General features: G+C 35.9%; 2 protein-coding genes across 4 annotated transcripts; both read right to left on the bottom strand.

Moving 5' to 3' along the window:
• Positions 1 to 11,699, bottom strand: iffo1a (intermediate filament family orphan 1a). Its single transcript, XM_082185742.1, has 9 exons — positions 10,450 to 11,699; positions 6,297 to 6,357; positions 6,119 to 6,214; positions 5,747 to 5,887; positions 5,283 to 5,473; positions 5,078 to 5,195; positions 4,142 to 4,234; positions 3,923 to 4,053; positions 1 to 897 (listed from the first exon to the last, which is right to left on the bottom strand). The coding sequence occupies exons 1-9, from the start codon at positions 11,418 to 11,420 to the stop codon at positions 741 to 743; spliced, it is 1,959 nt and encodes a 652-aa protein (XP_082041868.1). The 5' UTR covers positions 11,421 to 11,699; the 3' UTR covers positions 1 to 740.
• A 4,395-nt stretch (positions 11,700 to 16,094) lies between these two features.
• On the bottom strand, positions 16,095 to 22,730 carry ing4 (inhibitor of growth family, member 4). 3 transcript variants are annotated; one of them, XM_082185767.1, is made up of 9 exons: positions 22,661 to 22,730; positions 22,091 to 22,162; positions 21,568 to 21,734; positions 21,157 to 21,271; positions 20,934 to 21,048; positions 20,053 to 20,088; positions 19,776 to 19,920; positions 17,860 to 17,921; positions 16,095 to 17,512 (listed from the first exon to the last, which is right to left on the bottom strand). In XM_082185767.1, exons 1-9 carry the CDS (start codon positions 22,695 to 22,697, stop codon positions 17,473 to 17,475), a joined length of 789 nt encoding a protein of 262 aa, XP_082041893.1. In that variant the 5' UTR covers positions 22,698 to 22,730; the 3' UTR covers positions 16,095 to 17,472. The 3 variants fall into 3 exon arrangements, with proteins under 3 accessions (XP_082041893.1, XP_082041895.1, XP_082041894.1); XM_082185769.1 differs by having other exon boundaries at positions 21,142 to 21,271; positions 22,661 to 22,710; XM_082185768.1 differs by lacking the exon at positions 22,661 to 22,730 and adding an exon at positions 22,260 to 22,643 and having other exon boundaries at positions 21,142 to 21,271.
• Between the last annotated feature and the right edge of the window lie 1,344 nt (positions 22,731 to 24,074).

Here is a 24,074-nt window from a genome sequence, read left to right as displayed (position 1 = left end):
TTTTATTAAGAAACATTTCGGGAGTTTCTTCATGTTTTTTCTTTTTTTTCCCTCTATTCAAAATGTTTCAAACAAAACGTGTATTTTTTTAAATTTTTTACCTAACAAAACCAGTTCCTTAATGACATCCTTCTCCATGACATGACCATTTTTAACAAGAAAACAAAAGTAAAAATATAACCAATAGATTTTTTTGTGTGGTATTAAATTGATTTGTCTCAATTTAAAACATTCAATCATGTTGGAATTGGCATAATAAATCAAAATATAGTATAAAAAATTAAATAAAATAAACTCTCAGTTCTTCACCTCAGCTCTCCATCTTGTTAATGTTCCACTGTGTATATTAGTGCCTAAGTATAACCAGAGCATATTTCTTAAAGAACGTATTGAAAAACATTCTTAAATGACAAATGACTGATAATTAATTATGGTACTACACAGCAGGAATATCTGCACACACAAAAACTGTTATGTCATCAAGAAAGAGTGATATGTATTTGGTCAGAATTTGTATATGGTGCTACATACTGAAATTGCACATCGGATGCTTTTTTTGGGGCCATTAACTGTGTATTCCAATAGAGGGCACTATTAAAACCACACAAGGTTACTTGCCTTTCAGAAGGTAACTATAACCCGTATACTGTGAGTCTTGCTGCAGCATCACAGTCTTTATTATGAAACGATATGTTTATAATTGCAGCTATTACTGTGGTGCTGGAGGGGCATAAAGCCTATCAAGCCTTCTTCCATGTGTGGTCCGGGACAGGAGAGTTTGACTGCATGTCACAACAGGGTTCAGCGCTGTCAGGATTTGCCGCAGTTGCTTTTTCCCTCTCCTTCTCTGCATTCTCTCCCTCCTCCACAGCAGCCGGAACAAGAAGGGGGGATTTACTGTGAAGGAAATGAGGGACAACAGTGGGTGTCTGGCTTCACCCTCCATAGTAAGCAACAAAATGTGAAGAGGTCAAAAACAACAGTGAGAACGCACTTTCATGTCATCTTTCACATTATCTTTTAAAGCCAAAGCTGCCACTGTTACGCTCACACAACGGTTTACACTATCACTTGCAGCCAACTTCTTTACACATCATTTTAGGAACACAAACCACTTTTCGAATATAAAGGAAAATAAATTTTTTAAAGACCTCAGTGGTGAAAATCAAGTTTTTAATGTTGTTTATATGTCTCAATGTTGTTTAATAGGCTTTAATACAAACCATGTGCAAACTAGTATTTTCTCCTTAAAACTGCATGTATCAGAGACAATCTTAATAACACAGTTTGAAACCGCCCCTGTTTCCTACAGGCTCATATAACTAATCCCGTCAACATGTGGAGCGGGGCGTTTCTCCACTTACTTCTTTTATGATGTTGAAAGCGTTTCTAAGAATGTTGATTTTAAAAGGCAGCTCTCTGACTCTGAAATGGTGAATGGGAACATGGTTTGTGTAACTTTAGCAACATGTTATTAGCTGTTTTATAACGTATTCAAGCCGAAGGCTAATCATATACTGTCCGACGTTGTAGAGAGCAATACATAAAACGCATTACCATTCTGATAAATGAACTTGTAGACATGCCTCTATTATTCACTCTTCCTCTTCTTCTTCTAAATCAGTTTCTAGTTTAAACATACTGAATGAAACCAATATTACCACTTGCCATTGTGGTAACTAACTGGGACTAATTTGCATATTCATGGTTCTGCGTATAATAAATGAAGCAAGGGTGAGTTACATCCAAGCTATTTTAAATAAAGGCCTTCTGAAGCGAAGCGATGTGTTTTTGTAAGAAAAATAACCATATTTATGACTTTATAAACTATAATGACTGCCCAGCCCTATTTATTTGAACCGTGAGAGGCGTCTACTCACAACTGAGCTTACGCTACTCCTACATCATACGTCATGTGTCGGGTCAAAGGTCACTCTTCTGCTGGAACTACACTCGCATACGGGCGTTACTCACTCCCATTATAAAGCTTGGAAGAGCCAGGATATTATTTAATATAACTCTGATTGTGTTTGGCTGAAAGAAGAAAGTCATGTACACCTATGGCTTGAGGGTGAGTAAATTATGGGCTAATTTTCATTTTTGAGTTCAAGGCATGAAGGAATAATTTTCACAGAGAAAGAGGAGTTTTATGGGATACAATTATTAAATGCAGGGGGACTTTAAAACTGCTTTGTTTTAAATATTTTTTAAATCTAAAAAAGCCATATGTCTAACCAAGTTGTGTTCCAAATTTGATGTGGTTGATGAGGTTTTAAAATAGAAAATCAGCAACTGATTTTCACAGGATGAATTTTGAGTGTTTAAGCTTTCGGATGATATCTTATTTATGATAATTACTCAAATAAAATATGTGATAGGGTAAAAGGGCAATAAAAGGGACACTGACAGTTAACAGGCTATATAAAATGTGCTTAAATCCACTTTTTAACTTATTTATTAGAAAAACAAATCTAATTTACAGTGCAACATAATCAATAATCATAAACAAGGGTTTAAATTTGTCTTTTTAACAAGAACACATTTATTTAATTCGCAGCTATTTTCTTTACAGAACCAGAGTATGTTTGCCAGAATTTTTTTTAAATTCACATAATTAAAAGCTTGTGCAAAGTTATGATGAGTGGTCTGGAATGAGAAGTTCTGATGCAGAGCAAAGACTCTTGGTAAAAAACTGTCCATTAATTAAACCCTACAAAAACTTTGATGTCTAAAAAAGGCAATTTGAAGTAGTTATTTATGTGCGCCTCTGAACCTACAACATGACTATTTTTTTATTTTTTTTTATTTTTATTTTTTTATCCAAGATGGCGCCGCGGATGGCTGCCTCGGTGTGGAGCTCTCCTACACTTAACATGCCCCCCAATGCATATGCCTGCAAGTGCAATACTCCCACGGTCTAGTGCAATATTCTCTTAACTCAGGTGATATTTATATTTATATTATTCATACTACTCAAAATACTGTAAATATGTTCATAATCTGTAACATGCACTAGACTCCCACTGTCTAGTGTAATATTCTCTAACTCAGGTGATATTTATATTTATATTATTCATACTTCTCAAAATACTGTAAATATGTTCATAATCTGTAAATGTTTATTCAGACTAAACCCAACTGTGACCCCTTTTTTTACTTTTTATACTATTTTTATTTTATTTATTTTTTATATATTTTATTCTTAGAATTTGTATTACTATGTTTCTTGTTGTATTTGTATTTGTATATGTGCACTGGAAGCTTCAGTACCAAGAAAAATTCCTTGTGGGTGCAAGCACACTTGGCAATAAAGCTCTTTCTGATTCTGATTCTGATGACTAGTCTTCTTTCTAAATCCTTGTTTGTGTGTGTGTGTGTGTGTGTGTGTCTGTACTCTTATGGTTTATGAGGACACAAATGTGTAATGACATGGGTTTTACAACGTAAACATGGTTTATGAGAACATTTCCTGTTATCTCATAAACCAAATGACTTAAAGGAACATGCCAACTTTTTGGGACTTCTCATGTGTCTCATGTGACCTTGTTATTTGTATGTAAATAGGAAAATGTTGGCATTATTTTGTCACTTATTGGGAGCAGTATGCTAGCTGGAGCTGTTTACCTCCAGTGTTTGTGCTAAGCTAGGCTAGCGGTGGGTGCGTCAGACAGAGTTACGGCACGCACGGAGATGAGAAGGGTATGTACTATGGACCTATCTAACTCTGGGGGATACGGTGAATAAGCTAAAGTCCCAAAAAGTCGGCGTGTTCCTTTAAAAAAAAATTTTTGCAATGGGCAGTTTAGTTTGTACAATACAAAAACCATTATGCCTATCGAGAGTCCCCGTAAATATTCAAGTATTCAAGAGTCCCACATATTCAAGAATGTGTTTGTGTGTGAGTGTATGTTTATGTGTGTACCTGTCTCCAGTCTGAGTGATTAATCGTCTGCAGGTCTCCATTTGAACATCCAGCCCTCTTTTCATGCTGCACATCTCCATATACTCATGCAAATGCCTGTTCATATCAGACTTAGCAGTCGCCAATTCCAACTACAGGGACAGACAAACACAAAACAAACTTAAAGTAATAGAAAGACATGCAGAGTTAGGTTTTTAGGCACAAGCTCAATCTCTTTACCTCAATTTGGTCAATGGTATCTTGATAATCCTTCTCGCGGGACTTGAAAAGGCACTCTGTGTCCTTTATCACCTTCTCTATGGACTCGTCTTGCTGTGTGAGACAGGGTGAATTAGCAAAGAAAAAACGTTTTTTTGAGATGTCTTGAAGCTTTCTCTATATGATGGAAATCAATTCAGTTAAAATGGTGACTCAGCGTTTTTTTTCTCATTCGCTTGCCTTTTATAGCAAAACTGATGAGCCAACAGAAACCACTAAGCTGTATTAGGCCTAGTGTGAGCGTTTTCATATTATGCTTGTATTACGGGTATTTTTGTGTGCCTGCTCGAAACATTTGGACGGAAAAACATATCAATAGGTCAAAAGTAAAGCTAGATAAATGTAACAAAATATTCGACTGAATAATGTATAAATCTTTTTAAAAAGCAACACCAGAAGATAACTGCTTTTTACTGCAATACTGTAGTAATCTATCTATTCTGTAGTTTAAAAGTGTATAAACTTCATGAGATTTGATGACTTGGTTTAAATAAATATTATGCAAATGCAAACTTCAATTTTATATTTGGATGTTAAATGAGTCTGCATGTTCAGCTGTTCAAATGCATTTTTGTTTTTTCCAGGTTTAATTGGATTAATTTCATACTCAATGAAATCAATCAGTCATGAGAACATATGTTTTTACATTAAATGACTCATCTAAATAAGTATTTAATTTAATTTAATTTAATTTAATTTAATTTAATTTAATTTAATTTAATTTAATTTAATTTAATTTAATTTAATTTAATTTAATTTAATTTAATATACAGCCAAGGTGACTGTACATAGGAATTTAAGACAGCAACTTTTTTTTTCTACAGTGTATATAATTCTATCATGCCGATGTCATTTCCAAAGTCCATCACTGGAAAAATGTATAAAAGATGGATGTACCTCTCCTTGGTTGTCAACACTGAACGTGTATCCTGGAAAATCTTCCCAGAGTAACAGAGTTTCCTCCGTCTCTTCCCATGCAAGACTGTCGCAGTCATCCTCAAACTCACATTCGCGTCTGGTGCATAAAAACAAACACTCCTTCTCTCAAATGATTTGAAACAGTCTGGATAAAATATGTCAGATGTTCAATGGCGCGACTTACAATTGATTGAGCATCCTCTGCATCTCCTCATTGATCTGATTGGCTGATGAGCAACACAGATCCACCTCCTTATTCCCGCTTTCCTCACTTTCAGAGATGCTTACTGGTTCATCACTCTCATTCCCTCTGATTGTCTGGGGTGCTGGTTTTCGAGGACGGCGATTCAAGGTTGACGGAGGTGTGGCTACTTGCTAGAAAACAGAATATGAATAAAAATCTTCAGTGTCACATGATCCTTCAGAAATCGTTCAAATATGCTGATTTGGTGCTCAAGAAACATTTCTTTTTATTATCAATCTTGAAAACAGTTGTGCTGCTTAATATTTGTGTGGAAACCGTGATAGATTATCTTCAGGATTCTTTGATGAATAGAAAGTTTAAAAGAACAGCATTTATTTGAAATAGATATCTTTCGCAACACTATAAACAATGGTAAACACACACACACACACACACACACACACCTGGAAGATCTGAATCATATCTTCACAATTTCTCTGCTGCGCTACATCACACAGACGAGCCGTGATGTCAATCCTGCGACAGATATCCATGTCCACTTTCATGGCCTTCTCCTGGATCTTACTGTCCAGATCTGAGTGATTCTAAAGGAGAGAAGGGAAATGAAAGAGAATAAGTGAGGATGTTTTTGAATTTGTCTAATTAAAATGGAATGGACAAGTAAAGAGGATCAATAACTCTGCTAAGACATTTGTGGGACACCGTTTGACTTGACTCAGCATTATTTGTGCTTCTATAGAAATAAACAACATTGACTAAATGACTTAGTGAGGTATTTTTGAGGTCAGGTCACGTGAATATTGCGCTTAACTCACATTGCTCATGAGGCCTTTGAACAGAACCAGCTCCGCTTTAAGCTGCTTAACCCTCAGAGCAAGTTCATCCTGGCACACCTCGCTCTCCTGCAGGTCCTGCAACACAACAAGTGTCATCAGGGTGTAGACAGTGGAAAATAAGATTTGATTATTAGTTTAATTCATTTAAATATCTTACTTCTTCAAGCTCAGCAACTTTTTCCTCAAGATCCATCCGCATTGCGTATTCCTCTTCCCATCTAGAATAATTAATAAGACGAGAGAATTGGCAAATCACACAATCACAATCAATTATATCATATCAGGTCTCAAATATGATAATCATCTATCTATCTATCTATCTATCTATCTATCTATCTATCTATCTATCTATCTATCTATCTATCTATCTATCTATCTATCTATCTATCTATCTATCTATCTATCTATCTATCTATCTATCTATCTAGGTTTTTGAAGGAGAGAAGGGTGGATGCTTGACGGATGTCTTGAGGAAGAGCATTCCACAACCTAGGAGCCACAACACTGAAAGACCTGACTAAACCAGACTAAACTTAGGGGTGACTAACAATCCCGAACTAGAGGAGCGCAAGTAACAAACAGGACCATAAGGCTGAAGTAAGTCAGATAAGTAAGTAGGACCAAGGTTATGGAGAGCTTTGTAAGTGAGGATTAGTACCTTGAAGTTTATACACAAGGAAACCGGAAGCCAATGAAGGTGATAGAGGATTGGAGTAATGTGCTCATTCTTTATTGTGTGAGTGATCAAGCGGGCTGCTGAGATTTGAACATATTGTAATTGTTTGATATTTTTAGCTGAAAGGCCAGGATCGAATACGAGAGATATAACGTAGGTGGAAAAAGCTGCCGTTACCACTTTACCGATGCGATCATTAAATGAAAGAGTGGAATCAATGAGAACACCAAGATTTTGTGATTATCATTATCAAGTCATCATCCAAATCTATCACTTGACCGGATCATTTAGATACAACAGATTTAGAGCCGATCAGTATTACCTCTGTTTTACCGGAGTTAAATTTAAAGTAATTTGCCTCAAGCCAAAGCTTGACTTCCTTGACGCAAGTTGCTAATGTAGGCGGAGGAAAAACTGAGGTACTACTTTCTTTAAAAAGTGAAGTGTGTAATTTCTGTGTCACTAGCATACCCAAATAGAACTGAACTTAATCATGTTAAATGCAAGATTTAATTTGATGTCCATTTACTGTAATGGGTTGTACTGTTGTATACCTTGGCTTTGATCATTCAAGAAAATATTAAACAAAACTGTCTGTAATGCAACCTATAATGGCGGCTTAGTTATACGTTGCAAATAAAGATGTAAATAAATATCAAATCACATGCATTTAAAATGACGACGATCCTCAACAAACTCGTCCCCATCCACCGGCGTGATGACTCCGACTTCCAACCAGGTGGAACTGGATAAATATTCTGAATGTTCTGATCCAATCTGACTTCTGACCTGTAATGCTGCCTGGATCATAATCATACACTGTTCGCTCGTTGGCCAGAGGAGAACTGGCCCCCGACTGAGCCTGGGTTCTCCCAAGGTTTTTTTTTTCTCCATCCTGTCACCTGATGGAGTTTTGGTTCCTTGCCACTGTCGCCTTGGCTTTTGGCTTGCTTAGTTGGGGACATTTAATATTCAACAATATTATTGATCTGCCTTACTTAAGGTGGACGATGACGATCACACACACACACACACACACACACACACACACACACACACACACACACACACACACACACACACACACACACACACACACACACACACACACACACACACACACACACACACACACCTTCCATTTTAGTCCATTACTGCAGTATCACTGCAGGTGTTAGAGCAGGTGATTTATGTTAGTGTAACACTGAAATAACATCCTAATAACTTTCTTCTCAACACACCAATGAATACACTGACAGCTGAATCAGCAATTCCAGAAACCAGGTGCCACTGAATCACATATTCAACTAAAAACACTAAGAAAATATAACAGAAAAACATACAACCAAAGGGTTCTTGAGAAGTAAACCTGACTTTGCTATTTTGGCTGATACTCAGTAGCTTTGGCAGCTGGCGGAAGTCTAGGGAGGCTGAACGGGAAGGTAAGAGAGAGATTGTTAAATGATTCTCTATTGGCATGCTGGCAGTAGCACTCAGTTCAGTACTGCATTGCAGATGCTGAGGCGCAGAGGGGAGGAGGCTGAAGACGGAATGAGAGAGATGGAGAGATGGAGAGAGAGAGAGAGACTCATCAGGAGGGAGGGACGGAGGGAGGGAGGGTTATACAGGGGATTGACTCAAACTCCTTCATGTCATTTTACTCATTAGTCATGTATTGTTCTGAAACCCTCCTAAAATTATAATTAGCATTATTAATATGTTATAATATGAATGCATTAAATTAAAACATATTCAAATTATATTATATAATATGATATAGTTTGCCTAAACAAACTTTAGGTAACAATAAAAGTAAAACAACAACAACAACAACTACATAACACTGAAAAGTAGTGGTCCAATTTAAACATAGCATATTATATTTAAAATAAAATAAATTAATAAGAAATATACCTAAAAAATTCAATAACTTTTAACTATTGAATGCAAAGGATAATTCTACAGCATTTTTACTATATTTTAAATAATTTGTTAATTTACTAATGGGGGTCTTGGGCAAAAATGACTGAAAATAAAATCAAGAAATGATATTCTAACATATTTTTCATTATATCAAAGTATCTGACACAAGGATGACATTATATGTTTAGAAATAATATACCTTTTAAAAATTACATTAAAAAAGCCCCAGAAAAAAACTAAAAAGTTCATTTTGACTGCAATGTGCACTGATTATACAATAAGAAGAGTAAAGTGAATTCTGTTTATGGAATTAAATTAAATGAATTAGAGATAGATTAAATAGAGTCAGTGTCAACCAGCCCTAGTAGTTTAATCTTGCTAAAGAAAAGTGCAAACACAACACATTCATATAAATTCCACAAAATGCTTCATGTATTTGCATTGAGCACATCAACTGTACCAGATGTTTATGAGGGCCACAGGGTTGAACAGGTAAAGCCCTGTTAGAGCTATTATATGAATATTGAGTGATACACTATTATTAACCTGTAATCTCAACTCATGGTGGTAAAACCTGAGGATTTCTGCTTTAGTGGATGTTGTTTTGTTAATGAAGATTCTGCTAGAAACATGTTAACATCGGAATTCACTGGTCTATGTTACCAGAATGCACTGTATAATGTGTGGTACATATTCATATTTTCTGTTATGGTAATGACATATGATGGTAATGAGGGTTTTTCAGTTTTTAGGGAGGAAAAAACTACACAAGCCCTAATACAATGTTAGCTAGCAGTCAATTGAATGGTTTGATTGTAAATTATTTTTTCCTTCAGAAATCATTCTAATATGCTGCTTAATATTTTTTTTAAAAACCTGTGATACTTTTTTCAGAAGTTAAAAAGAACAGCCTTTATTTAAATTAAAATAGTAATCTTTTCTAACAATATAAATCTTTACTATAACTTTTTATTAATTTAACACATCCTTGCTGAATAAAAGTATTCATTTATTTTAAAAAAGAAAGAAAAACATCACTGACCCCAAACTTCTGAACATAATGTTACAAAAGACTTCTACTTTGAATAAATGCTGTTCTTTAAATAAAAATAAAGAAAAACGTTTTATTCATCAAAGAATCATGAAAAAAGTATCACAGGTTATAAAAAAATTAAGCAGCACAACTGTTTCCAATATTGATAATAAATCATCATATTAGAAAGATTTCTGAAAGGATCATGTGACACTGAAGACTGGAGTAATGATGCTGAAAATTCAGCTTTGCCATCAGATGAATAAATTATATTTTAAAGTATATTAAAATAGAAAACCATTATTTTAAATTGTAATAATATTTTACAATATTACAGGTTTTTTTCTGTATTTTTGATCAAATAAATGCAGGCTCTATGCGCATAAGATGCTTATTTCAAACACACACACACACACACACACACACACACACACACACACACACACACACACACACACACACACACACACACACACACACACACACAAATAGTAAAGTTTCCAAACTTTTGACTGGTACTGTATAGCTATATTATCACACTGACTAGATGTAACTGGCATGGAAAGGCTACAGAAGCTGCATTGCGCGCGCAAGGAGCGCGTAAAGTTGTGCGTAAAAGTTGCATTTTGAAGCTTTCTACAGTCATTTACAAGAACATCACATTGCACACATACTAACCTCCTTTTGTATTCGTCTCTCTCCCTCTTTACCTTGGCGAGCACATTATACAGGGCCCGAATCTCTGGGGTGATGGTGTCTATCTGGACACCCACCCCGTCTGGAGGCACCCATGACGGCACACCTGGACCCGAGAATCGCGACTCACGCCCGGTGCTGAACCTCGAATTATAAGACCAGACAGAGCCAGTGTGACATCTGGGTGGAAGATTGCTGGTACAACCAATCCCGGTACTGACATACTTCCCGTTAATATTGCTGGTGAATTTTGGAGCAGGATCAACCGGGCTGATGGGGAAATTTGGGGTGAGATTGAAATTAGAGTCTGTCAGATTGGATGGGTTTAAGTTTTCAACTGTTGTCCTGTTATTGGACTCGAAAGGGAGGGTGGTGTTATTGAAAGCAGGAGACAACAATGTTCCGGACAGATATGCGGTGTCGTTCGCGTTCTGAATGGGTATCAGGTCTGGCCTAACAGGAATTAATCCAACGAAGCCGGTTTGAACCCCAACATCTCGCGTTAAAGGCTTTCTATTTTCTACACACTCTGCATTGTCATCCAAAGCCTGTTGCAATTGGTTTTCTAACACATTATTCCGACGTTCCAGTTCATGCACTTTGGCTAAAAAGCAACGGAAACGCAAATTAAGAGTTTTGAGGACGCTGATGTTGGATCCCAGGTCGTTACGCAGGGCCGTCGCGGCAGGAGGAGGTGGAGACACCCGGTGAAGATAGTTACCCAGGTGTAGATACTGTGTTGCCGGAGGTGGTAAAGCGCCCAGGTCAAACCCATCTTGCCCGAAGCCACCCGTGTGTTCGCTCAAGAAAAGGCCCGCTGGATCGGTCCAGTGGCCCGATGACGCGGAGTCCGCGAAGCCCGTCACCTGGTTCTGTTGGAACGAATACACGTTCTCCCCCAATACAGGATTCATTCTGGTATGAGAAAATCTAAAATGCTCAAAGTCCGGCATGAACACTGATTTAACTACGTGCCTTCAAAGCTGATCCTCTGAAGTTAATAAACTGAAGGAACACTTGTCCGATTCAAGAGGACCAAATGAATGAATCCGATTAACACCCGATCAAACTGAAGAATTTAAATGATATGACAGTCTTTTAATGTGAAATAAGGACGCGTCACGCGTATTTGCATGCTATTTGTTATGCCAACACCTTAACAGACTTGGTTTGTTTTCTTAGAGAGGATTAAACGCGTCTTCATAGCGGAACAGCCAGGCTCCAGAGCAGAGATAAACATGAGAGAAGCAACTGCGGCTCCTTCTTACCGTGATTAGATAGTATAAGCGCCTCACTCGCGCGCATCGCGACAGTTTGTCCAGTTTTACAGACTTCAACGTGTAGAGTTTTATCGATGCTGTAAAATAAGACATTTAACCCCAGGGATTGTTACGTTATATTTCATTGTCCAATATTTAGAGATTTAAGCTCACAATTTTGAATGTGCGTTTGATTGTTTCTGGGATTTACGGTAGCGAAAGTGTATCCTTCACGTCACTGACTGTGATTGGCAACAGTGTGATACAAATTGTGACGGAGAGCGTGCAGCATCCGAACCATGATCCGAACCAAACAGTAGGCCTAGTATTATTTTTTGCGACTTATTTATTAGGTTTGTACAACAAGATCCAATACCACGACAAGTGGTATAAATTATATAAAAATAAAATAAAATTCTAAATAAGAATAAAGCAGTTTCAAGTTTTTACAGTAGGCCTAGAGCATTAATTGTTCCACCTACTTAAAAAACGTTCTTTGCATTTATGATTATGAATATGACATTTCGACAATAAAAAGGGCTGTCTTCATCTGAAATGTAGCTGTCTTTTTATCTGAATGTTTCCACCACAATGTTATTTCCACAACATGTCGAATTAGCCAATGTGTTTAGCAGTATTAAGTTGAACAAAACAGCATATCTTAGCTATAATTACATAATAGCCTACATAATATTTTCTCACACTTTCCATAGTTCAAATTATAGTTGATTTGAAATGACAGTAAAAAAAAAAAAATAATTTCACCTTATTTTTTCCCCCATATTTCATTTCAAGTATCTTCACTGACACTTTTGCCTCCTTGGTAACTAAGCACATTAACTTTTGAGATAAAAATGTACTTTTATAGAATATTTTCATTGTATAAAAGTGAAACTCTTTTAGGTTATAAAATCTGGGCCTGGATCAGGGTATGAAATCTATGTTAAATATATATAAATCTATTATTTACAGCATGGTCTTGGGTATAAAGTCTTTCTACACAGTAAAAAAAAGTTCTCCAAATATAGTTTTAAAACAGAATACATCCAAAGCATATGTTTCACATTCATTATTAGTGTCATAGCTCTATTCAACACTGTTTACAAAGTGTTTTACAGTTAAATAGAACAAGCAGGACTCAGAAAAGCGCAAATAGAGGACTTCATTGTGTGGCACTGCAAGCTCACCCTCATTATCATATCCATCTTGAGCATGACACACAATAATACGTAAACTGAGTTTTATTTTTAACAGTTAATATATTTGGTGTGTTTGTCCATATACGGCCTCTGTGAAAAATAACCATTGAAAAAAATGTATCACAAAAAAAATCTAAAATAAAAAAATAAATCACAGTAAATAATTTGGGCAACTTAGTCAAATGGCATTAAATATGTAAACAGATGTCATACATATCTATTGGGGGCGCAGTTTACAGGTGGATCAGCCCTTACGAAGCGACAGCTGGTTATCCTTCTTAACCTCATTACACTCATCTTTGTGTAGAGAGAAGTAGGTCAGTAAATGAAAGAGCACAAATAAGCTGCCAAAAGCCAGACTTTTTGCTCTTAGGACAAAATAATAAAAAAAAATTCTTGTCTTAAATGATAGAAAATTTAGTTCAGATAGTGACTCATCAACATCACAGCTAGTCCTACACATAATGACATGCTGTGTAAAGTGATCTGGGAAGACATAATTGGAGATGAAGGGATGATTACAGGCTTTTGCAGTTCCACTGGCAGCTCCATGACAATCGTGTTATCACATCAATGTCAAATATCAAGAAAATCAAGAGTCAGATTATAGTTAAGCAACCAATTAGAAGTTAAACATGTATAATCACTATAATAGGGCACTCCCTATTATAGTGATTATACATGTTTAACTTCTAATTGGTTGCTTAACTATAATCTGACTCTTGATTTTCTTGATATTTGACATTGATGTGATAACACGATTGTCATGGAGCACTTTCTAATGGTATTACGAGACAATAATGTCTGTTGGTTGACCAGAGTAATTATTCAAATATACAGTATGTGAAAAGAAAAAATGAGTTCAGTGATCAGTTGACTTAACTTAAAAAAAGTGAGGAAACCTGTTGTCTTAAAATTATTAAGTAGTAAACCATGCGCAACTGAAAAAAAATAAGTTATGTGAAATTGTCAAGTTCACATATCTTAATTTTTTCAATTATGCATGAATATTACTAAATAATTTTAACTCAATGGGTTTCCTCACCTTTTTCAACTGATCACTTTTTACACTCCAGCATGACTCAGTGGATGACTGGATGTGATAGGCTTCTGTCTATTTATAGTATACTGGTCAAAAAATTTGGAATAATTAAGATTTTGTAATGTTTTTGAAAGAGGTCTTTTATTCTCACCAAAGCTGCATTTGTTTGATGAAAATACAGTACAAACAGTGATATTGTGAAATAAAATTACAATTTTAAAAAACTGTTTTCTATTTTAATATACTTGAAAATGTAATTTATTCCTGTGATGGCAAAGCTGAATTTTCAGCATCGTTATATTTATATAAATATAAAAATATATATATAAAATATATATATATAAAATTTATATATATATAAAATATATATATATATATAAAAATCAAATCAAAAAAAAAAACATAATTATTCCATACTTTTGACCGATCTGTCTGTCTGTTAGCTGGAGCGCACATAGTCATAAATATTCTTCTGAAGAAAGTTCTTCCATAAATTGTAGCCTATACTAATTCCATTTGCACATCATTTGTTATAGTGTCCACATATACTCATTGAGCTCTAGGATGACTTTGCCCAAAGCCTTGGCAGTCCCCGTGTGGGTTTGAATGATGTTCTGTCTGGCATCTTGCTCATCCCCACAGCTCAATAAATAAGAAAGGCACTGTAGTTGTTGTTTTTTAATGTCCAGCACATTTCCTTATGGAAGATCAACGTGTCTAATATGCATGGAGCCAGTGAACGTTTTTAAAGACTTTCTGAAACCTACACCATTTAAACTGTGTACATGCATACTTAATTCATCTAGTTCTAGTTAAAGTAATGGCCAATTTTTATATGTAGCAGTTAATAACAATGCAATTCCCCTTGAGTGTCACTAGGCGGCAACAACAGCTAATGACGCTCTCTGCAGGGAGCCGCACCCTATTAAAGGTGCATTAGCTCTTCATGCAATGTATTTCCAAATTTTGTATTATATTTGTTTTACTTTCAGCAGTATGTGTTAACAAAACGATTTACAATAACGTTTTTAAGTCCATGGAGGCACTTTAGCAGCATCAGCACCACAAGCAGCATTAGGGTAGCATCACTGCAGCATTGCACAACGTGGATCTCTTACAAGTGATAGGGTGCTTCTAGTGGGTTGTATGAGAACTGCAATGCAGTATTACACTATCGTGGACTTACCTTTACTGTGCAATGTCTCCAGAGATATTTCAGAGGCTATGCCACCATATACTATATTACAGTTTATATGTATTACCGTTTTTACTTTGAAAGAAATTAATACTTTTATTCAGAGAGAATGCATTAACTTGAACAGAAATGACACTGAACATTTATAATGTTGCAAAAATTTATATTTAAAATAAATGCTGTTCTTTTCTGTTCGGTTTCCACAAAAATGTAAAGCTGCACAACTGTTTTCAACATTGATAATAATAAAAACACGTTACTGGACACCAAATCAGTATATCAAAATGATTTCTGAAGGATCATGTGACGCTGAAGACTGGAGTAATTCAGCTTTGCCATCAGATGAATAAATTAAATTTTTAAAATATATTAAAAAAGAAAAGTTATTTTAAATTCTAATAATATTTCAAGATATTACTGTTTTTGCTGTATTTTTCATCAAATAAATGCAGCCGTGAAACTTATTAAAAAAATTAAACAATCTTACTGACCCCAAACTTTTTAACTATAGAGTATATATACACACTAAAAAAAAATGGTTCTTCAGTGGTTCTTTGCGGTGGTTAAGGTGCTATGTAGCACCACTACCATTTAAAGAACCTGTTAAGCCCAGTTTGGTTCTTCAGCGGTTCTTTGGGGTGGTTAAGGTGCTATATGGCACCTCTTATGGTTCTACATAGCACCATTTGACAAAGGTAGGTGCTATATGGCACTTAAAGTGGTTCCCCTATGATTACAAGCCAATGAACCACTTTTAGTGCTATTTAGCACCATTTTTGTTTAGAGTGTATATATTTTTTATTATATATTTAAATTATATTATTAAATACTGAGATTACTTGAAATATTTTACACTACGTTCATGACACTTTTCTGACCCTAACATTCAAAAAAGCCAGAAAGAATGAAATAATGACCAAAAGACACAGTGACGCTTTCAGAATCAGGCATTGTTCATTCAGCATGGAAGACACCAGACCCATTATCTGACATTAGTACAGTACTCTAAAATATCGGGAACAATCAAATCACAAAGCAACATCACAAAGGCAATAAACACATGACACAAACCCTTCATCGTACACCAGACAATATAATCAATTAGAACCGGCAAAGCACACAGTGTAGCACCAGGTTTTGAAACTGTTTGCATTGTCTGACACACCTGTAATTGCTTTATTAAAACAACCAAATCTTACATACAAGTTGATATCAACACATTTGATTCTGACATCTCGCAAAAACTATCATACTGCTTTAACAACGTCGACGCAATGACTGAGAACCATTGTAAGCTGTACTGTGTATTTCACACATTTAACCAAACCAAACACATCATCTTTAATATATTCATAAGCACCAAAATCCAGTCGCAAAGAACCCAGCTGCTTAACTCGCAGCAATACTAGAGTTAATTCATAGGTTACAAAAAAAAATGCATTTAATGACCAGGTGTTCAACTGAACATGACATGCTGTGTTAATGCTTTTCAACAGTCTGGAATACGACCGAGTCAATACGTAGTGTGTGACCATAAGCACCAAAATATGTCTGCATTGAAATCTACAGTTGTGGAATGGACCTGAAGAGAAGTGCAGGATTTGTGAATGTAAGACAAAGTCACAATAGTGGAAAGGCTCTGTACTGAGTGTGAGTAAAAATCAAGTTAAATGATCCGAGTGAGCAGCTTTTGTGTGTGTCATATAAACATGTCAGATCTGGTGAGGTACGTTGATATAACTCTTGCCCTTTTATGAATATTGAAATTAGAAAATAAGTTAGGTAAGGGATCGGTTTCAAGCCCGTTCTGGGACCTGTTCCACTTTTTAAAAGGCAAAAACTGAGACTAGTAGGAAATGATCCCATATTAGAAACCATCTGAGAAGGATACTGACAGCAATTAACCGTCAAAAAGAACTGTGAGATCAAGTGTTGATACGCTCCCTGACTGTTTTGACTGCTGAGTTCATGTGTTTAAAATTAGCTTTATAAAAGACAATCTAAATAAACAAACCGCAAATATAAGAATATAAAATAATGCAGAACCAAAACAAATCAAAAATACTCCATAACAAAAGTCATCTTCATTATTGAATACATAAATTAAAAACTACACCTCCTTCATCTTCACCCGTCATCCCTTCTTACTGTCTGGCGGAGAGAGGGATGTGAAGATGGAAAAGAGGATGACAAGCACCAGATTAAGCAATGAGTGGATCTATATTAGTGTCTATGGAGGGCCTTAAAAACACTTTCAACCCTTGCGTCTGCCTCTACCTCCCTCTCTGTGAATTCTTTTGTTTTTCATGTTCATTTTTTCTTCCGTTCCTGTGAACATCTTGGGCAGTACCTAATGAAGAAGAAAAATGAGGTAAATGTTGAAATATACAAATGTATTCACAAATCGATTAATCGCGATTAATCGCTTCTAAAATAAAAGTTTATATAATATATATGTGTATTAAATGATATATATACACACACACACAGACACATCAAATATGTACAGTATATATCTAAATATAATAATATATATATATACACACATATATTAGGCTATATGAACACAAAATTTTATTTTAGAATCGATTAATCATTACTTTAGAGTTACTTTAGACTAAAACGTCTATTTCTACACTGATGTACAGCAGCATTGAATTGCATCAGTTTCAAGGGCAAAATCACATGACTACCAACCATTTCCCCCTGGGCTTGGTGGTCAGACCCACGCAGGCAAAGTGGAACCACTCGATAGAACACTAGAGAAAGAGAAACACACATTTAACATGAGCATATTAACTGTGAATACAAATGTATAGGAATCGGCTGTAATATAACATTGCGATCAAGGAATGAAGTTTCCAGTACACACTGTAGGGCCCCAGACAAAAAAAAAAAAAATCTATTAAGGAGCCATTGACCCCTAAAAGTAAAAAAAAGAAAAAAAAGAGCCAAATATTTTTTTCAAGTGGAACATAAGTAACAATAAGTAACATTAAATCATTTTTAAAAACTTTAATTTCAGTCATCTTGTCACGTTTGCCCTCCTTTTACAGCATCAACTTGAGGCGCTACAGTGATCTGTCACGGCACATTAAAGAGCCAGAATTTAAAAACTGAGATATTGTTTATTAAAAGTAGCAAACATATTAAAAGTAACAAAGCATGAAGCTTAGTGCGATTATTGGATGGCATGTGCACTACAGAAAACAGACTAAAAGATCTTGAGAATAAGAATTGATATCAGTATCGATTAAAAAACGAGATTTGTGAACGTTATGTGAACAATAGTCTATCCACGATGTGTGCACGAATAGACACTGCCTTTCTGCACTTTCACTAGGGTGTTCATTCATTGATGGAAAGGTGATCCTCTGCGTCTCCTGCTTTTTTTTATAAGCAGTTGTTTTGTCAGTGTTGTTGTTCGACTGTTAGAAAAAGTCTTTCATTTTGACATGCTTTTCTGATCCTCGCTTTCCTCTTGCGTATTTTGGCGATCAAACTCAGTGCATTGATTCACATCATCTAATTTATTATGTCAATACAACAAAAGATGTGATAGGCTACTCATCAGAGAATACGCAGGTAAAAAAAGGCATTACAAGCCAATTTTGAAATCATAACGTGTACATTTATCTTGTCACCGATGGTGTTCTCAGCAACAATAATACAAGATAATATAATATAAAGATAAATAAAATTATATTTTTGTGCAGTCTGGAGCCCTGGTACATGACTAGGTATTTAAAGGGATACTTTACCGTTTTTTCATATTAAACTATGTTATTCCCTTAACTAAGACGAGTTGATACATACCTCTCTCGTCTCAGTGCGTGCACTAAATCCCTCTGTCTTGCGGCGAAACTTTGTTAGCCCAGTTCATTTAATATGGGCCAAGCAGAGAAGCTACCAAACACCTCCACGTTTTCCCTATTTAAATACAGTTACTCGCGTAGTGTAACTCGACCTAGGACGGTGACACAAAACAAAACGTTGCGCTTTTCTAAGCGTGTAAAATGGATAACTATTTTGTATGGCGGAATACCATAGCAAGTGCTTGTAAGCACTTCGACTTGGCGCAGTAATATCTTCACTAGAGGGAGCGGGGGCCGGTGAGAGGATTTTTCACGAGTGAAGATATTACTGCGCCAAGTCGAAGTGCTTACAAGCACTTGCTATGGTATTCCGCCATACAAAATAGTTATCCATTTTACACGCTTAGAAAAGCGCAACGTTTTGTTTTGTGTCACCGTCCTAGGTCGAGTTACACTTCGCGAGTAACTGTATTTAAATAGGGAAAACGTGGAGGTGTTTGGTAGCTTCTCTGCTTGGCCCATATTAAATGAACTGGGCTAACAAAGTTTCGCCGCAAGACAGAGGGATTTAGTGCACGCACTGAGACGAGAGAGGTATGTATCAACTCGTCTTAGTTAAGGGAATAACATAGTTTAATATGAAAAAACGGTAAAGTATCCCTTTAACCTCAATAACATTTAATGGGGAAATAAATATAATAAAATAAATATAGAATAAATATTTATATGTAAGCAATAAGGTATGAGAGGCTGTGAGCGTGTTGGCCTCTGTCACAGTCAATGAGGAAGGAGACTCACGTCTGTATTGTCACAGCCAATCATCTCTCCGTATGAAACCTGGTGGCAGAGACAATAGGTGGGCTCGTTGGGGTCCACTGGCATGTCCAACACATCCGAGGGGTGCACGTTCCCAAAGTTCACAGCCGGGGTTGAAAACTCTGAGCTGGAATTTAAAAGGAACTAGTAAATCGGAGTTCCAATTTTTCCACCTCTAAGTCTTAATACAAATTTTATTATTTCCCCCCCCCTTTTATTGACAGAAACAGTTAGAAAGGCAAAAGTAAATGCTGCTTACCAGGCTGTAGGGCAAACCGCTAACGCTTTGGTATTTCTAAACATTAAAAATGTATTTCAAAACAACTTCTCAGATATTTATGTACATGTTGGGAGGCTCCAGCTCCCCTCTCTCCTTTGAAATCTATTCAACATCACAAACAGTCTATGACTTACAGTCTAAACTAATCTCTATTAAAAGATGAAAAATAAAACTAAACTTATCCTGTCTGTGGCACATACACTACCATTCAAAGTTTGGGGTCTGTAAGATTTTTTTTAAATGTTTTTGAAAGAAGTCTCTTATGCTCACCAAGGCTGCATTTATTTGAAACACAAAAATGCAGTAAAAACAGTCATATTTTGTTGTTTGTACTGTTTTAACATGTTTTAACTGTAACTGGTAATTTATTCATGTGATGCAAAGCTGAACTTTCAGTATCATTACTCCAGTCATTAGTGTCACATGATCCTTCAGAAATAATTCTAATATGCTGATATGGTGTTCAAGAAACATTTCTTATTATCAATGTTGAAAACATTAATTGTGCAGCTTAATATTTTGATTAAAATTAAACTTAAAAATTTTTTCCAGGATTCTCCGACAAATAAAAGTTCTAAAGAAGTGCATTTATTTGAAAAATAAATCTGTTAAAGTCTTTACTGTCACTTTTGATCAATTTAACTGTCCTTGCTGAAAAGTATTAATTTCTTTCGAAAAACAGAACAAAACAAAACCTTTGAATGGTAGTATTTATGTACTAAGTGCACAAAGCAGAAGTATTTAATTACAAAGGCAAACCAGTTGAAAAAAAAAATCTGTTTGGAGTCACAAGTGGCACAAAAATAACACACTTTATCTATAAAAACAGAAATATCATAGAAAATGTGTGTGATTCTCACCCTTGCGTGAGTTTGACCTTCTTCTGTCCGCTCTTGGAGCTGCAATCATCATCAGAGTTCTTCACCTTTGACCTAGTGCGAGTCACCTCCTTCTTCTTGGGTCCTCGATGATCACCTTCAAACAATAAACCATCAGAAACACTGTTGATGTATGAGATTCACATATGAGATATGCATGTGTCAGAACAGCACTAATGGACATAAATACCTATGTTGCACTCACTCTTGTTGCCCTTGCTGGAGGTAGAGTCATAATCGGTGCTTTCTATCTGTTTCTCCTTGAGGTCAGCCTCAAAGCGAGCCAGGTCTGTATCCAACCTTCGGATATGCTTATCCACCTAAAGCATAGAATAAATGAAGTGTGATGCACCATATGGAGTTATAAAGAAATTAAATGTACATTACAGATACATTTTACAAAACATTTAAAATTCACTATCATTGAAAAGTTTGGATCGATACCATTTAAAAAAAAAAATTTATAGCAGTCTCTTATGCTCACCAAGGCTGCTTTTATTTGATCAAAATATTGTGAAATATTATCATAATTTAAAATAACTTTTCTAACATATTTTAAACAGAAGTTTGCAGTAGTTATAACAGTTCATTAGCAATGACCAAAATTCACACTAACCATCTCATAGGTTTGCATCGCAAGCTGGACCTTGTCATCTCCAAACTCCTTGCACTTCCCATAAGACTGCTGGATTTGTCTCAACAGCGAGAGCTTCTGTTCGGAGGACAATGTCCGAGCGTTAGCTGTGTATTCACGAGCCAGAGAATCAATCTGTCCTTTCAGATCTACAGAAAGAAGAAATGTAACTTTATTTTAAGATGCCCCTGTTAGTGTAATTATAAAAAATAAGTACTACTGAGTAATATTAATTAACAACATGCATTTACTATACAATTAGGTTTAGTTTAGGGTTAGTTGCTTGAAATAATGCAATTTACTGTTATGCAATTATGTAATTTACTTTAAGTACTGTAATAAGTAGGCTACATGTAAGATGAGGAACGGACACTAAAATAACCACTTTAGAAAAGATTTACTATTCCACATAATAAGTCACGCAATATAAACATGTAATATTGATATAAAGATATATTCTATATTACTGTATTGATTTAGAGGCAGGTCTACAGTGTAGACTCACCCTCTGTCCTCTGGTCCAGATCTCGCATCAGCTGGAAGTTCCTCTGCAGTTCAAAGGGCAAATTCTCTATGCCTAAACAGATCAAGTGACATATGAATCTTCTACACAAATATCAAGCAATAAATAGGTCCATAAGGCTCAGCGCCTTTGCAAACCAGCACTAACTTACAGTAAACGATCTCCATCTGTACGAGTACAAACGAACTCGATTGTGCTGAAACACTGCATTTAATGCTTGACACTGAGCTTTAATGTTCCCAGGTATTTACTTACATTATTTAAATGTTTTAACAGCAGTAACGTTGTCACATTTATCGGCACCGCACCCACCAAACAAATCTACAAAACCATCATTCACATCATAACACGGTTTAAATACCGTTAGCCCGTTAGCTTCAGAGCCCAATAAGCGTACTAATGTCTTTATTAGCGCTGTTTTGTCTCGTTGCGCGATCGTTTTTTTGTTGTAAATTGTGTATGTATGTGAAACGTGCAGACATGCTGGACACTGTGAACACGGAAGATGTTTATTTATGGGGATGAATATCGAAACAAAGACAATAGTCTTACTGTCCAAATAGTGCTCTAGATACATTCCAGCCGCCATCTTGACATACACAAACAAAGGTTCTTCCGGTATTACCGGAAGTCCTTGGGAATCTGGGGCGGGGGGCTGGGGGCTAATGATTAGGGGGTGTCTGTAGACCCCCTTTCAACTTGAAAGTACGTTGAAACAGAATGATATAACTCCTATTTGTATGTTCAGAGATAGCCTATGTTTTATGGTAAATAGCAAAATCGAAAAGATACTAGAAATAAATAACATTGTGCGTGAGACCTCATTTAGAATTTTTTTGAGGGTATGAGATAGTAGGCCTACCTTATTTTATAACCACAAATGGTCTCAACCCATTTGATGAAAGGCTATGCTCTATTTCATCTGAATATCAACATTTGTGAGATTCAGTCAGAGGCAGTGTTGGGTAAGTTGAATTAAAAAAAATGTACAACCCCATTTCCGGAAAAGGTGGGACATTTTGTACAATGCAATAAAATCTGAAATTTGTCTATCTCTTTAACCTTTATTTAGGCTAACTGACAAAAGTACAAACAGAAGATTTCTAATGGTTTCACTGACCAACAAAATTTTTATTTAGTAAATATGAACAAATTTTGATTTTGATGGCTGCAACACACTCCAAAAAAAAGTTGGAACAGAGGCATGTTAACCACTGTGTAGTCTCAGCTTCCGATGTCACGCCCATGGATCGTTGGCTAAACGTCTGATGCATATATAGCACACAAAATTGGAAAAACTTCAGGAGTTTCAAAGTCATCATCTGATTGGTTGAATTCTACAGGATTTCCGGGAGACGTGTGCGTGTCACGTTTTTTAACAGTCCGCCTGGAAACAAAGATGCCGTGACGCCAAACCCCCTCATGGAAGAAGAAAGCCGTAGTGTTTACAACTGTGATAATGAGCGCTTATCAGGATCAACTAAACACTGGATTTTCAAAACTATGTGAAGTAGGCTATTTAAAGTTTGTGCCATAGTCTCTTTAAAATATGTCAAGAGTTTTGACACACTGGGGCCAGTTGCATAAACCTCTAAGACTAGTCTTACAAGTTAGACATCAATTTATTTTCTTTAAGATGGTTCATAGCTTTTTTAAATCAGTTACATAAAAACGTAGATAAGCCTACTTTGATAACGAAAACTAAGACTGACTGCCCCTGACTAACTGCTAGTAGGTCATACTAGAACTTAAGACACTGTCTTAACATTATGGCTATGTTTTTGCAACCGGCCGCTGGTCTGTTACTGTAGAGACATCAACGTTACATTTTCACACCCCTAATGTCGCGGAACAAAATGAATGATTGTGTGAATGACAAAATGTGACTGGTTGCTTTACATGTCAATCAGACGGCCTCTGGGCGGTCCTTGGCCAATGAAAGCTGCGATGGAGTCCAGAACTTCTG

The sequence above is a fragment of the Leuciscus leuciscus genome (assembly GCF_965113295.1).
Source record: "Leuciscus leuciscus genome assembly, chromosome: 12".
Lineage (NCBI taxonomy): Eukaryota > Metazoa > Chordata > Actinopteri > Cypriniformes > Leuciscidae > Leuciscus > Leuciscus leuciscus.
Note: the sequence above shows the minus strand (reverse complement) of the source record. Positions and strands in the feature narration are given on the sequence as shown.

What these genes read in the sequence shown, in the direction of transcription:
- iffo1a (XM_082185742.1), bottom strand. Translation starts at nt 11,420, where the DNA reads ATGCCGGACTTTGAGCATTTTAGATTTTCTCATACCAGAATGAATCCT. An exon ending in ATATGATTCAGATCTTCCAG is followed by an intron (nt 5,474 to 5,746) that starts GTGTGTGTGTGT and finishes TCTGTTTTCTAG; the next exon opens with CAAGTAGCCACACCTCCGTC. An exon ending in GTGTTGACAACCAAGGAGAG is followed by an intron (nt 4,235 to 5,077) that starts GTACATCCATCT and finishes TGTCTCACACAG; the next exon opens with CAAGACGAGTCCATAGAGAA.
- ing4 (XM_082185769.1), bottom strand. Translation starts at nt 22,697, where the DNA reads ATGGCGGCTGGAATGTATCTAGAGCACTATTTGGACA. An exon ending in TCTAGAGCACTATTTGGACA is followed by an intron (nt 22,163 to 22,660) that starts GTAAGACTATTG and finishes TGATCTGTTTAG; the next exon opens with GCATAGAGAATTTGCCCTTT. An exon ending in CGATGCAAACCTATGAGATG is followed by an intron (nt 21,272 to 21,567) that starts GTTAGTGTGAAT and finishes TCTATGCTTTAG; the next exon opens with GTGGATAAGCATATCCGAAG.